This window comes from Etheostoma cragini, chromosome 18, assembly GCF_013103735.1.
Source record: "Etheostoma cragini isolate CJK2018 chromosome 18, CSU_Ecrag_1.0, whole genome shotgun sequence".
Lineage (NCBI taxonomy): Eukaryota > Metazoa > Chordata > Actinopteri > Perciformes > Percidae > Etheostoma > Etheostoma cragini.
In genome coordinates, this window is record NC_048424.1 from 21,273,923 (window position 1) to 21,288,640 (window position 14,718).

The 14,718-nt window shown below is 39.3% G+C and overlaps 1 protein-coding gene across 5 annotated transcripts in view; it reads left to right on the forward strand.

The window, feature by feature from the left end:
• The window catches only part of LOC117961090 (1-phosphatidylinositol 4,5-bisphosphate phosphodiesterase beta-1), a 165,155-nt gene that overhangs the window by 128,803 nt on the left and 21,634 nt on the right, over positions 1-14,718 (forward strand). For all 5 annotated transcript variants that reach the window (XR_004660315.1, XM_034899489.1, XM_034899488.1 and 2 more), the window contains 15 exons: positions 653-799; positions 1,904-2,061; positions 4,017-4,099; positions 4,399-4,483; positions 9,148-9,322; positions 10,560-10,646; positions 11,198-11,268; positions 11,513-11,609; positions 11,725-11,809; positions 12,169-12,293; positions 12,666-12,820; positions 12,933-13,097; positions 13,283-13,382; positions 13,661-13,765; positions 13,876-13,991. Coding sequence is in view for 4 of the 5 variants with exons in the window: in XM_034899489.1 (XP_034755380.1) it covers positions 653-799; positions 1,904-2,061; positions 4,017-4,099; positions 4,399-4,483; positions 9,148-9,322; positions 10,560-10,646; positions 11,198-11,268; positions 11,513-11,609; positions 11,725-11,809; positions 12,169-12,293; positions 12,666-12,820; positions 12,933-13,097; positions 13,283-13,382; positions 13,661-13,765; positions 13,876-13,991 (1,754 nt within the window). In the remaining variant the exon portion in view is untranslated. The remainder of the gene's footprint in view (positions 1-652; positions 800-1,903; positions 2,062-4,016; positions 4,100-4,398; positions 4,484-9,147; positions 9,323-10,559; positions 10,647-11,197; positions 11,269-11,512; positions 11,610-11,724; positions 11,810-12,168; positions 12,294-12,665; positions 12,821-12,932; positions 13,098-13,282; positions 13,383-13,660; positions 13,766-13,875; positions 13,992-14,718) is intronic.

A 14,718-nucleotide genomic window follows, 5' to 3' on the forward strand; every position in this document is an offset into this window, starting at 1 on the left:
TGAACAGTTTGCAAATATCTAATTACATTTTTTAATTTAAAAAGAAAGGCTAGATAATTTTCTGAATCAGCAAGACACAATAGATCTAAGTTACTGTTACTCAAACTAGAGTAAATAGTGCATTTGTTCAGGACTATTTCCAGCTGCGGATTATTACGCATTTGGTGTGCTAGTAAGTATTTACGGCAGCAGGACTTGCATGGGATTTATTTAAAATAAACTGCAGTGCCCATGTTTATCCTAATAAATAACCATTTCACCCAGTGCAACAGTGTGTCTCACTGATGTGTTTTTAATAGATTTTAGACAACAACGGAGCTATATGGCACAGAGGAATAAGTTTTAACAGGTTTTGGCTACAGAGACAATACTTGTTATATGATCAATTAATATTTGTTTTAGTTTTCTATTGGATTTGTTGACAATAAGAAACATAAAGAATATCATCAGTCGTATGCTTTAGTTTTCAATTTTATTTTATTTATATTATCAAATCATAACAAGAATTATCTCAAGACACTTTACAGACAGAGTAGGTCTAGACCACACTCTATAATTTACAAAGACCCAACAATTCCAGTAATTCAAAATACTATATCAACAATATCAATTTGACTAACATGTCTATGGCTATGTGTTGTGTTTTGTGCAGGTCAGATCTCGGTGGAAGGCTTTGCCAGGTATCTGAATGGGGAGGAGAACAGCATCATCCCCCCGGAGAAGCTGGACCAGAGTGAAGACATGACCCTTCCCCTTTCCCACTATTTCATCAACTCCTCCCACAACACATACCTCACAGGTATGCACACACAATACATGGACACTGATGTCAAATGTCTGTTGTGTGTGTAAACTCTTTCTTTCTATTTGTTTCACATTCACAAATAACCACTCAACTCACTTTTACTGACTGATTGCACCTGCTCATCATTTATTCTTCTATAAACAGATAACTTATAAATACCATTTGATTGCAAACGTGAATACACCTGAATTCATACCTCGCAGGTCAGTAAATCAAACGCGACGGTGCAAGTCAGGCCCCCTTTCTTGCGTTACCTCTCTAGAGGTTACCCAATCAACTAATGCAATGAGACTCAATTCATTGATATTCATGAGTTAAATATTTCTTTAGAATGGTAGTCACAGTAACTGGCTCCCCAAGCACAGGAGGCACAATACAGAGGCCATTTTCTCTTTAATGGATATTAGAATTCATCTATTCAAATCTATTCTCGGGGGAACTGGAGAGCATTGAATCTTTCAAGTGGATCAAATTTCTCCAGCGATGGAAAAAATGGAATTCAGGTAATAGGCCAAACTCTTGGCCTATCAAATGAGCAAGTTTTTCTACAGGTAACAAAGTAACTAGACTGACAGCAACTTAATAATGTATGCTGATGTATTCCCATCCTACTGATCCATGGTGAAATAAAGCAATGTTTTGTGCAGTGTACAACAGATGACCTTATGTAGGAAAGAAAGTGTTTCCCTAATAGGTTTGGACGAGGATGTTTGTCAAAAGAAGAAAAAGAAAGAGTGAGAGGAAAAATGAGAAAAAGAATGAAAAAATCTAGAGGTATTGAATGATGCCAGCTGATGTGAGAACACAGCTCTGCCTGTCACTTTGACACAGTTCCCACCATGTTGCGGGAAAGCATTCTGCTAATGTGAAGAGATAATTGCTTCGCTAATGGTGACAGGGTGATGCGATCTGCCTGCTTCAGATAACGACTGTTGTATTGTTTTTACTGCATGCTAGCAACTAATGCGGCTAATGAGCTCTTGGAAGGTGGGAGGACATGCTTCTGTGGGCCCCTTGGTTCTTTGGGATCAATACAACAGTTACTGTACATGAAGTGGTGTGTTTACGTGTATTTGCTTGTCTATGTGCGGAATGCAGCCGGTCAGCTCGCCGGGAACTCTTCAGTCGAGATGTACAAGCAGGTTCTGCTGTCGGGGTGCCGCTGCATTGAACTGGACTGCTGGAAGGGTCGCACCACAGAAGAAGAGCCCGTCATCACTCACGGCTTCACCATGACAACTGAAATCTCCTTCAAGGTAACAGAAAGAAAGCAGAGCAATAGCTATTTAGGTGAGGGGTAGCGTTGTGTCTTTAAGTATTTTAGTTTTGAAATGGGTTTAATCTTTATTTCCTGTTTATTTAATAAACATGATTTTGCCTTGTAGTGCACACTTTAAGGTTACGTGCAAGTGTGTGCATCGTCAAACATACTGTATGCACTCCTGTGCCAAAATGCAAAACCTTGATGCAGGCTACAAAAAGTAAAGCAAATTAAAAGAGAAAGGTAAGCCGCTTAGATAAACAATATCCATCCATCCATCTCCATCCATCCATCTTCGACCGCTTCGATCCGGTATCGGGTCGCGGGTATCGGGTACATAGATAAACAATATGTAGATGGTTAATATTAGGATTTGTGGCTTCAAAATTGTAATTCTATTTATCATGGTGCCACCTGTCAGTACTGGTGTTGGCAATGCATTTTGATACTATAGCAAACACTCCTTGAACAGCTGCTACTTGTCAGAAAATACCATAGAAAAACCAGTTTGGATCTGTTTACATTGCAGCCAAAGAAACTCACATTGTTTTAATAAATAAGTCAGCCAATAATAATTGCAACAAAAGTTGCAACTACGAACTTATTTTGCAAATATGAAAGTTACATGTCTTGCTTTGTAGATGCATTTTTGAGCTATGGTGATTTACGCTCACTGCGGTGACAAACCCATTGCATTTTGTGTGACTGCTTCACATAAAAGCCACCCTATGTTTGGCTTGTTGAAAACCTTTAATGTGAAGCAGTGGTGGTAGGCAGTGTTCTGTTTGCAATAGCAGTAACTAAATACAATGCTGACTAAATGTAAAGAAAGTGTACAGTAAACAGTGAGGCTGGTATTAATGAGAAAATATCATGCTGGATTACATGCATGCAACGTTTTCCTGTGAATACAGTTATTGGCTATTGCTATTTTGGCTATTTTTACTTAAATACATATATATAAACACAGACAGAAAAGCAGACAGATACAGAGCCAGACACAGAAGATAAAAGTAAATATTGAGGAAAGCATATTTGAATAAGAAGTGGGATAATCCTAAAGTGGGGCATGCATTCAGCAGATGGCAAATTATAAAGGATCGGGACGCGCTGAATGGCCCTAAACTGAAGTGCCTAGGGGTGCTTAACTGAAGACTCAGAATATGATAAGACACAGAGAAAAAAGTGTTTATAGAAGGAGGAGGGTGAGAAAATCTAAAGGCAGAGCAGGTGTGAGGAGAATAAGAAAGAGGGAGGTGGGTGGGTGGTTTGAGTGATTTGAGGAAATTTGAGTAACAAAAGAAGTAGAAAAAGCTTAATGGAATTCCCCTGAGAGTGAAATAGGAAAATAATTTGGAGGATGGAAAAGAGCTACAGATGCAGAGGGTTGAGTTAGAGACAAAGAGTTTTATTGGAGGAGCAAATGGAAACGAAGGCATTAAGTGAACTGACACCATAGTTATTGATGGCGTAATTGACAATCAGTGGATTAGAAATCCGATATCAGATGTCGAGCTGCCTTCACTGGAGTGGAGCAGTGACACCAATTCACGGCTCAGCTCCCATTCTTGTAAAAACATATCCGCTGAAATGTGTGTGGACATGAACGACTGAGCACACACCAATGTGTGTGATACACTTGACAGGCTTTCCTTTCGCATTTTAAACCAGAGAGTGTACCATCATGCACTCACACATACGCTGGGACAAGTATTTATTACACACAGCCATATACTGTAATGATTTCAGTAGCCTCAATACACCATGCAGCCAGTCACATGTTGCATTTGGAGTAAGGCGGGGTGTAATTTGTTTTTTGTACTACTGAAAAACTACATTTATGACTTATCTCTTCTATGGTTATTGATTTTATCTTACCATCGATGTGTGTATTTGACATAATTCATAGTTATGTTATCAATATTTTGTCTTTTCTCCTTGTGTTTTAAGGAGGTGATCGAGGCCATAGCAGAGTGTGCCTTCAAGACCTCGCCCTTCCCCATCATCCTGTCTTTTGAGAACCATGTGGACTCGTAAGTCAGCAGATCAATTTAAGTCAGGGATGCAACGTCCACAGATTGAATGCCAACCTTATTGATTACTACTGTCTGTCATTGGATGGTTTAACATAAATAAGCTAGTTAAGTAAGTAGGTATTCTTGTGTGCAGCAGCTGTGTAAACATCCACACAAGTTCAAATTGGTTGTTATGCCTTTTAATGGCTTCTAGGGGCTTTTTAGGAGTAACATACATATTCAGTGTGTATTGATATCTAGTAGAGAAAAACCATGATGGTGTTTGTCTGTTTGTTTCCGTGTGTGATGACTCCCAGACCAAAGCAGCAGGCTAAGATGGCAGAGTACTGCCGGTCAATATTTGGAGACGCATTACTGACAGAACCTCTGGAGAAATATCCTGTGAGTACATAAGATGCTCACACACACATCACACACATGTGCTGTATTTCAAACATACATTTGTTCACATACACATTATAATTTCTTTGTATTAATGTCGCTCCCTCTCCATCTGTCTCACAAACATATTGACATGTCCTCAAGCAGCTACAAAATGTGTTGTTGCTGCCTTTTTTCTTTCTGTCACTCTTGGCACACTCCTGAATGGCCTACCAGACTTTACCTCTGTCTCTCTTTTCCAGTTTTATTTTAAATTTTTCAGTGACATACCTGTGGCTGTTTACGTGCCATGGAAGCAAACTTTTAATGATTAATCTCGCAGTCATTTTTATTTTCTCTTCATCACCGTTTTGTTATCACAGGAGAAACTGCAAACAACAGCGGCATCAGATTAAATGGAAGTGTTTTACGCTGTGATAATCTAAACGTGGCTTTTCTTGGCAGCCCTTTATCTGTCTCTCCTCTGTTTCCATGGCTACTAGTGAAAAGCTTGCTTTGTCTCTTTGTGGCCAAACTCTTCTTTTTTTCTCCCGACAGGCTCTTTGTGTGTAATGACGCAGGCACTTACGTGAGGCAAATGTTAGACATTTGTCGCACAAAGTCTTGCACGCACACCTAGGCATGTCTTATAGTGTCGGTATAGAACACATGAAAACATGCCACATATCCTATACACGTGTGCTTTAACATACTTCCTTGCACATTATTTACCCGGGATGTCTTGTCCCTGTTGATATAACACTGTAGAGCAGCTTACGTTCCCAACAGGCTTCTGACTGGATTTGACATTGAAGTATTATTATCAGGGGGAAGCCTTTTCAATGGACTCGCTGAGGGAAGGAGAAGGAGAGAGATATGGGGAGATAAACTCCATAGGAGGAGTTAGAGAGAGAGACAGAAAAAGAAAGTGGCGTTAAGGAATCAGATTTCTACCACTGAGCATGTCATATCTAGGAGAGGTGAGTGCAGTGACAACCACACCCCTTTGGCATTGAGCCAGCCATTTATATAGTGTATCAAATGGGATATCGGCATAGGGGCAGGGGCAGGGGCAGATAGGGTAATGTAGCTAGATTGGTTCTGGCTAAGCCTGAGCCTAAGGTGAGAATAAAGAGGATTACAGTTTTCTGAGAAATCAAGCTCCTCCTGTGTGTTTCTACCCCACAAAACCTCTGGTGACTGGTGACTATGTTTGACAATTACTCTGAGGACAGTATGCTCTTTCCAAAGAAATTAGCTGAACTACCCAAAAACATTGCATTTGCCCAGAACTTCTCTTCTTGTTTGTTATAGGCCTCCCATCACTGAATTTATTATGCTGACAAAGGCTGTTTTGCCATAACAGTTTTATTACAACCAGGGGTTAAATTAGGATTTATTATGTTGGAGTGGGCTCTGTGGTTTCAGAGTTGCTTCTTTTTTTTATTCATGGCAGGTGGCAACCTATAGGGCTGCACCGTATATTGTTTTTTATTATCACCACAATGCCAGCTTGTGCATTAAAACCATTAGGAAAGGTTTTTTAGTTATTTGAAAGAGAGTATTAAGTGGAAAACTGCAATTTAAAACTCAGATAGCACTTTTGACGCATGGAAAGAACACACACTTTTGATAGCCCAAGTGATGGTGAATGTAAACTCCCATGCTATAAACAACTGCACCAAAACATAGACATATCAGTGCACAACCCCAATGCATAAAAAAATGAATGAATCATCAGATCAGAGCCAGTACGTGGGTACGCTTTTGCCCAAGTCTAAGTATTGATCTTGACTGGCATGATGTATGGTCTAACATTCCTGAAGTATCACACAGTCCAGACCATCAGCAGATTCACTACAATTTAATTCGTAGGAGATATTTCACCACTGTGAAAATGCATTGCAAAAAAATAATTAACAGCCCTTTATGCACTTTCCGCCCACTAAAAGCTCAAGGTACATAGCTTCACATTATCTGGGATTGCTCTCCTGTTGGTCCGTTCTGGAACAATATTTTATCCAAAATATCTGCCCTGACTAATACTGCACCTATTACTGTCAATGTTTTGATTCTGAATGATCTGTCTGGCCTCCAGCTTTCTAAAACTCAAAAACGGGCTGTATTTGCTGGACTTACATCCGCCAAGATAATGATTGCAATCCGTTGGAAACCACCTCATGACTTGTGTATTCGTACTTAGACCCTTTTCTCTTCGCAGCTCGCATAAATGGAGCCCTAGGAAAGGCCCTGGGGCTCTTGGCTCATCATGGTTAAACCGTAAAAGCCAGGCGTTAGATTTGTGCTACAGCCTTCTCGCTTCTATCTGAATGGGTGTTTGGTCCCTTTTGTCTTATGCCGTCTTGTTTGTGAACCGCAGACATCTTCTTGCTGTTGTATTTTTGTTGTGTCTCCTCCTTCCGGTATTTCCTCTTTGTTTTGGAGTAAAACATTTAATTGCAAGGATTGTGAAAAAGGTGCACTGTGCCTTCTTTGGTGTGTGTAGTGTACTTTTTTATATATTTTTCATCTGGACCAGTGTTTTGCAGTTTTGTTTGGCTGTTTAAAAAAAATGATCACAAAAAAACAATTAAAAAAACAGTAGCTTCCAACTTCTAACCATAGCTTCCAACTTCCAACCATAGCTTCCAACTTCTAATCTTCCAACAATCCAATAGACGCGGCCTACTCAATTCTGTTTTCAAATTCCCAGAGGGCATTGCTTTTTTTGCAAACAAATGATCAAACAAAAGAAATGCAGGTAGATTTGTTTTATTTGAAACCATGCACATTTTTGAACGTCTGATCTGAATAAGTAATTTCGCTACAAAACAATGCAGACTAATGTAAAAGTGTGTGACTGTAGATTTATATGTGGTATAAATACTGATCAGATTACTACATTAATAGGTGTGAAGGTTTGGAGAAGTTTGGCCGGAGGAAATTATTATTGTTCAATCTTGTTGAGGCTTAATTTTAAGCTGCAGACAGACCAGAATTGGCAAGACGAAATGTACACTCAAGCAGGAAGCAGGCTGTCTAATGTGGGCAGAAGAGCAAGCATAAAACTGTCGGTGCTAGCGTGTAGCTAGCAAGAAAACAACCACTTTCCACAAATTTAAGATAATACACCAAAGGTTGGATTACTTTATCACCGGCCTGCAACACACGTTAGATTTCAAAGAATTATTCAGATCCGTTACTTAGTCAAATAAAATGGATTCATTGAAATGAATTGATGTATTGATTGATGTATTGATTAAGTTTCAATACCTTAATGTAAAATTAGTAGTTCACAAGTAAAGTCCTGCATTCAAAAAAGTACTTCACTAAAAGGTCAGAATTATTATTGGCAAAATGTACTTAGAGTATCAAAAGTAAAAGCACTGTTTTGGTAGAATATACCTTATTTATTTTATTGTTGAATCATTATGACTTATACTGTTTTAGTTGCAGATCATTTCAACTACTTTACATAGTTTTGAGTTTGATCTTGAACAATGCATCATATTTTATGTTTAAATTGATAATTAGTCAATTTTTGCAAAATCTCACTACAAAATGAAATTATTTAAGTAAAGTAAATCTACAAAAAAACGGTACTGAAGTACATTACCTGAATAAACCTACGTACATTCCACCACTGGCCAGATGTCACAACTTGAAAGTGATGAGAAACAGAGCGAATATGTGAACATATATATTTCTAGAATTTAATGCGAGCATGTATTTACTTTTTTGGAAAATGTTCTGCCTCTATTGTTGCTGCCCTCTTTTCACCCCCTCTGTAAAACTGAGACCAAAAAGAGGCGGGAAAGCTAAATTGAATACATCCAGGTAAATTGTAATTTGATCTAACACTTTTAGTGTTGTGCATTTAAGTGCAGTTAAAATTACATGCCACATTCAGTGCTGAACTGGTTTAATTTAAGTGGAACCAGAGTGAAGCCAAAGCAAACAGGACGTCTAATCTTTATTTTATCACTTCCCAGCAACAACATTAGAAAGGTGTAAATGGATGTGTGTGGCAGCCGGGAAAGTGGGTTATTGGATGGAAAATCTTGGCTTAAGATCGGTGCATGAATCACGGTTACCCTGCTCTTAAAAGTGAGAAAAGTTTTGTTGTGTTTATAGTTGTAAACTTTGTGGGTTGTGAATGTATGTTCGTGTGTACTCAACATTTCTGCTGACTTTCTCCTTAATGCATTATTAATATCCCTAAACACTGTGATCCAAAAGCAGTGTACTCCATAAATAAATCAGAGATCATCCTACTTCTTGCCAGCTCCCTTGAGAGGGTGAATGTTTGTGTTTAATCATTTTCCCCCCAGGAAGCTGATTTTAGTGTTGAAAGTGTGAACTTTTGAGCTTTTACATAAACAGAGTTTGTGTTGCTCAGTGCCGAGCCTCACGGTCACTTACAAGCTCTGCTCTGCAGAATCTCCCGAGGGGAATGTTAAGCAGAATACGATTTTCTAAAACTGCCATTCATTTACATAAACAACTTCAGTAGTTTCTTTCTGTAATTAGCTAATTTGTCTCAAGACATTTGTTATTAATTTTTGCACAAAAATAAACCATTTGTCATAATCCTTCCATCAAGATCATACAACCAGTTTTACTTTATTCTCATGATCTTCCTCTGGACCTATGTCTTTTTTTCCTTTTTTTTAACATGACCTCAGCTGGAGTCTGGTGTGCCACTACCGAGCCCGATGGAGCTGATGGGGAAGATCTTGGTGAAAAACAAGAAAAAACACCACAAGACAGACGGAAGCGCCAAGAAGAAGCTCTCGGAGCAGGTTTCCAACACCTGCAGCGATTCTTCCAGTGTTTGCGAGCCCTCCTCCCCTAGCGCAGGTACAGCTAGCTCTCCCTTTGACACACAAGCGCACACTCTAACATCCTACAAATAAAGCCATCAAGTCCCACTGGAACTGTTGAGTTCTGATGTTTCAAATGCATAATATAGCCTGACTGTCTGGGTCCATCTGTAATATGGACCAACACCTCTATGCCATGCAGAAACAGTGCTATTGTTTATCATTCATCATTTTCATGGCCCTCTCCATCAGCTGAAGGTATTATTGGCTATTGCATACATTCCCTGTCTGGCGTGTACACTGCTAGTCACTTGGGTGTCTTAAACACAGGCCAGTAGTGGCCTTCATTGTGTCAGTGTGTGTGCATGCAGCTATGTGCACATCACACTATAACTGTCTGAAGTTATTATCTCAATTTATGGAATTTTATATTTTCACAGCTGCTCTGTTTTCAGTTTTCCCTTGTCGTTCATATCTGTATGGTAGTTGGCTTCACTTCATTTGTGTGTGTGTGTGTGTGTGTGTGTGTACATGCATGCTTCTTTTTGTACTTTATATTATTTCCCAGTATCTATTTATGTTGGTATATAAAGGATATTATTTAGTCGTAAATGATAATAGACCTTGTAATCAATCACCTTTAGTTTTCTCTGGTCGCTGAGCTTCTAGCTACCTTCTTACAGTACACTGACACACACTGCCCCCTGGTGTTATGAAATAAGCTGCACAAGTGGTCTCTTCTCTTTTTTAACTGTCAGGAATCATTTTTAGCTGGTGTGCGTTGAGACAATTACCATCAGTGGGGCACAATGACATCTGCAGATCTTTAAACTGAAAAAATATCATTTACATATATTATAATAACCAAGAAAATAATACATTTTTAGAACAATGGTCTTTGTGCCTTCCACAGAAAATATGACGTTCTGTATTATTAATATACTTTTTATTTACAGATTAATAATGTTCAATCATGTTGAACCATAAAAATAAAATCATAAAAGTGTCCATTCCCATCTTTTGACAGCTTTGACAGTTGAGTGAAGTAACATTTGAGGGCAAAATGGATGTTATGAAGAACTTTGTATATTTAAAAAGGGCTATACAATTATTATTAATTACAGAATAAAGAGTTGTATGACATACTGTACGGCATGATGGTAGACCACAGAACAGAACACATCAAATTAAGCTTTACAATAGTTTGACCTTCTAGTGTTGAACAGCAGGATGCAGGTTCGTTGCTTTTGGTGAGTTTGTTTTTTTCCACACAGGATCAACCAAAGAGGAGATGGCAGATTCCTCGCAGCATTCAGAGGGTGCTGAGCTCAGCCTGAGGCCGCAGGGCAGAAAGTCTATTGGTGAGTCATACACAGTACATGACCTCAGATTCTGCGGGAAAGCTTTGGCATCAGGCGGGCTGCAGAGACTATACTGTAGGTCAGTCTGACCATTACACTGCTGAAATGAATTTCCCGGAGTCAATGTGACCTCAGATTCAGTGGGAAATCTTTAGTAGATCTCTCATTATGAAGGCGCAGAGGATGGGTCACAGCAACCAAAACAATATTAAAATAAATGTCCTCAGTCATTGTGACCTCAGATTCAGTGGGAAATCTTTAGTAGATCTCGGATTATGCAGGCGCAGAGGATGGGTCACCGCGACCAATATAATGTAAATGAGTTTCCTCAGTCACCATGGGCTCCGTGGGTTGGAATTATTTCTGTCCCTGCTGTAGATGTAATGGAGGCAACTGATCCGTGATAAAGACTTGTTTGAAGGCTATGAGCTTTTAAACCAGTCTCTCCAACATTTTGCATTGACAAATGTAGCGATGTCAATTAAATGTACACACATTTAGCTTTATTTATTGTGTTTTACATGTGACCAAATTTGTGACCTATGTTTCAGGTGAGGTGGAGGCAGAGAGTGAAGATGATGATGATGATGATGACGACTGTAAAAAGGGCTCAATGGATGAGGTGTGCATCTCGCAAGTGACATTATGCATTCAGTTTAAATACTAGTAATAAAGGAGATTACAACTCAGTGTACTATTTGCATGTCATGTGCTGAGGCTGCCCTCTAGTGTACGTGTTTGATAATGCATTTTTTTCCACTGATATGTTTCCATATTTGTGTGCGTGTGTGTGTGTGTGTGTGTGTGTGTGTGTGTGTGTGTGTGTGTGTCTGTGTGTGTGTGTGTATGTGTGTGTTCATGTACAGGGTACAGCAGGCAGTGAGGCATTTGCTACAGTGGAAATGTCCAACCTAGTCATCTACATCCAGCCTGTCAAGTTTAACAGCTTTGAGGCTTCCAAAAGTATACACAACATACAACAAGACATTGCATGCAAAATGATCATACGGAATACATTTTTAACAGTGATTTTAGAAAGAAATAACTGTGATCAACATATCACCATATCTGCCCGCAGAGATCAATCGCAGCTTCCAGATGTCATCCTTCGTAGAGACCAAAGCTTTGGAACAGCTGACCAAATGTCCTGTAGAGTTTGTGGAGTATCCTTCTTAGTTTTACCACACAATACTGAATATAACTCACAATGTTTGGATCTAAGTTGCGTTCATGTTTAACTTCTGTTCTTTGAGCAGTCTGCAGTGCACGTACTGCATTACAGCCCAATATATTCCTTATGGTAGTCTGCTCTTACTCATATGGCTAATTCTCTAAAAGAAACGTAATAAAGAGATGATACTTATATACATAGAACTGTCAGTCATTGTCAGTGATTCTAGTTTTAAAGTCATAATAAAAAATTAAAAGAAGTTGTGGTAACAGTTTAGTAGTTGTAGTAACAGTACCTGTTGTACTTTCTAATGCAGGCCATGCAGCATTGTCTTTAACCAGCTATGTTCAGATACAACAAACTGCAGCTGAGCAGGATTTACCCTAAAGGCACTCGAGTGGATTCATCCAACTACAACCCTCAGCTTTTCTGGAACGCCGGCTGTCAGCTGGTGGCTCTCAACTTCCAAACAATAGGTGAGCGAGAATAGTGAAAGACATTTCTATTTATTACATTACAGAAAACGAATTTGATCATCTATACCTTGAGACAGGTGTGTCGGAGTGGGATGAGTAGGTCAAAAGTTGCTGAAAGAAACTTACTTGCAAAAATAAATGCAATAGCTGTAATAGTTTCAGCAAGTTAGACAGTGTTAGGGAGTTTTTGTAACTTTTTATCATATCTTTTTAAATTTGTGTAAATACTTTATTCATTGCAAAAGTTATGTTTAAAAATGTATTTCATAAAGTGATTTTTTTTTAATGGCTTATTATGTAAATTATAAAGTTTGCATTTTAAAGTTTGTTGTTGTCTTTGTGTCACATTGTTATTCTGTCCTCATTCCACAGATTTGTCCATGCAGTTGAATCTGGGCATGTATGAGTACAACGGGAAATGTGGCTACAGACTCAAACCAGAGTTTATGAGGCGGCCGGACAAACACTTTGACCCTTTCACTGAGAGCACAGTGGATGGGATAGTAGCCAACACACTGTCTGTAAAGGTGTGTGTGTTTTTGTGTCTGCAAAGCTCTTTGGTGTCTCTCTCAGTGTGTTTGATAACTGCTCTCTTGCTTTCTTCCTTTTTTCCTTTCTTTCCTTCTACGGTCATTCCAGATCATTTCAGGCCAATTCTTGTCAGATAAAAAAGTAGGCACGTATGTGGAGATCGACATGTTCGGCTTACCGGTAGACACCAAGAGGAAAGCGTTCAAGACCAAGACATCTCAAGGCAACGCCATCAACCCTGTCTGGGAAGAGGAGGCTATTGTCTTCAAGAAGGTGAAGTTTTGTTCTCAGTTGTAGCTTTCAATATACCTTCATAACGTGCAGAGAACACATTTACTGACCAATATCCACAGACATTTGTAATGACTGTATATTCCAAAATTGAGACTGTTCTGGAACTGTATCAAACTTAGTGGTGTCATTTTAACAATGAGTGTTTTTTTCTACCTGTTCCTCAGGTTGTTCTGCCCACACTTGCTTCATTAAGGATAGCCGTGTTTGAAGAAGGAGGGAAGTTCATCGGCCACCGTATCATTCCTGTGTCAGCCATCCGTCCAGGTAACAAAGATTTGCTACAACTCAGCTCAACAACCCCATCAATTTAAATTAGTTTAATGATATATTCCACTTTTGAAATAGTGTTTGAGAATATAATAGGAAGTACACTGAAGCAATTAGCTCTTTAAAACAAATACACCTCAGAAACCATAGACAGTACCAGAACAACTACATGTGACATGTTTTAATTATCTGGATGCTTTGCAGCACTTGCACATGCAGGCTGAGCTCCTGAATTGGTGTTTCTAAACTGATAGACGCTCAATCTGACTCTGCAGGCTATCACTACATCAGCCTAAGGAATGAGAAGAACCAGTCCCTGACTTTGCCAGCTCTTTTTGTGTATGTAGAAGTAAAAGACTATGTCCCAGACACATTTGCAGGTAAGTCAGGTGAACATATTAAAACCAAAAGTCAAATGTTTTTGTCCAGAAAACACTGCAGGTCCAGAGTCATGTTCAAAAGGCTGCTTTATTTTCTTTCTGATACTCAGATGTCATTGAAGCCTTGTCCAATCCCATCCGCTATGTCAACCTGATGGAGCAGAGAGCCAATCAGCTGGCTGCTCTAACTCTGGAGGAGGGAGGAGAGGAAGAGGGTGACAAAGAGGTGTGTGTGTGTGTATGTGTGTGTGTGTGTGTGTGTGTGTGTGTGTGTGTTGCACAGGCTTGACATCCCACATGTGTATGCTTGTATTTGTTTGTGTTTATGTGTAGAGAGCTTTGTGCCACTGATCAGTCGCTGATTGCGGTGAGCGGTCCCCCAGCCAGCTGGCTGCTCGCCTCATTGTTAGGATCTAACTGGTTTAGGAATTAAAAACAGATGGTAGGGAGAATGAAAAGATGCAGACAGAGTGGAGTTCCATTTCTTCAGCGAAATCCTATTAAGATGCAATTTAGAAAGAAGCAGGTCTTTAATATCACCGCACTTTAAAACCCACAGCCATCCACCAGCACCATTGTAGTGAAAGGATGGATTATAAACAACAACACAGATCCCCAAAGATATTATCAGCAGGATTTTGTTTGGACCATTTTTCATACCCAGTCGCTCCAAGATAAACTGCACAGCAGCCACAGCTGTGGAAGTATTGTTGCTGCATTTTATTAAACCTCGTTCAGCATCCACCTGCGGGCTCCGATTCTAGGTTGTCTCTGAGGATAGGCCTGTCACTGTGACTCTGTGTACTTTCACCTAAATTCTTTAAGGTGTAGGGAGATGTTTAGATGCTAGATGTAAAAAATTAACAGAATTCAAAAATCTGTTTACTTAATTTGTCTGGCTGAAATTGCTGATAAGACGTACATGTTAACTCCAGCTCAACCTTTACTTTGGT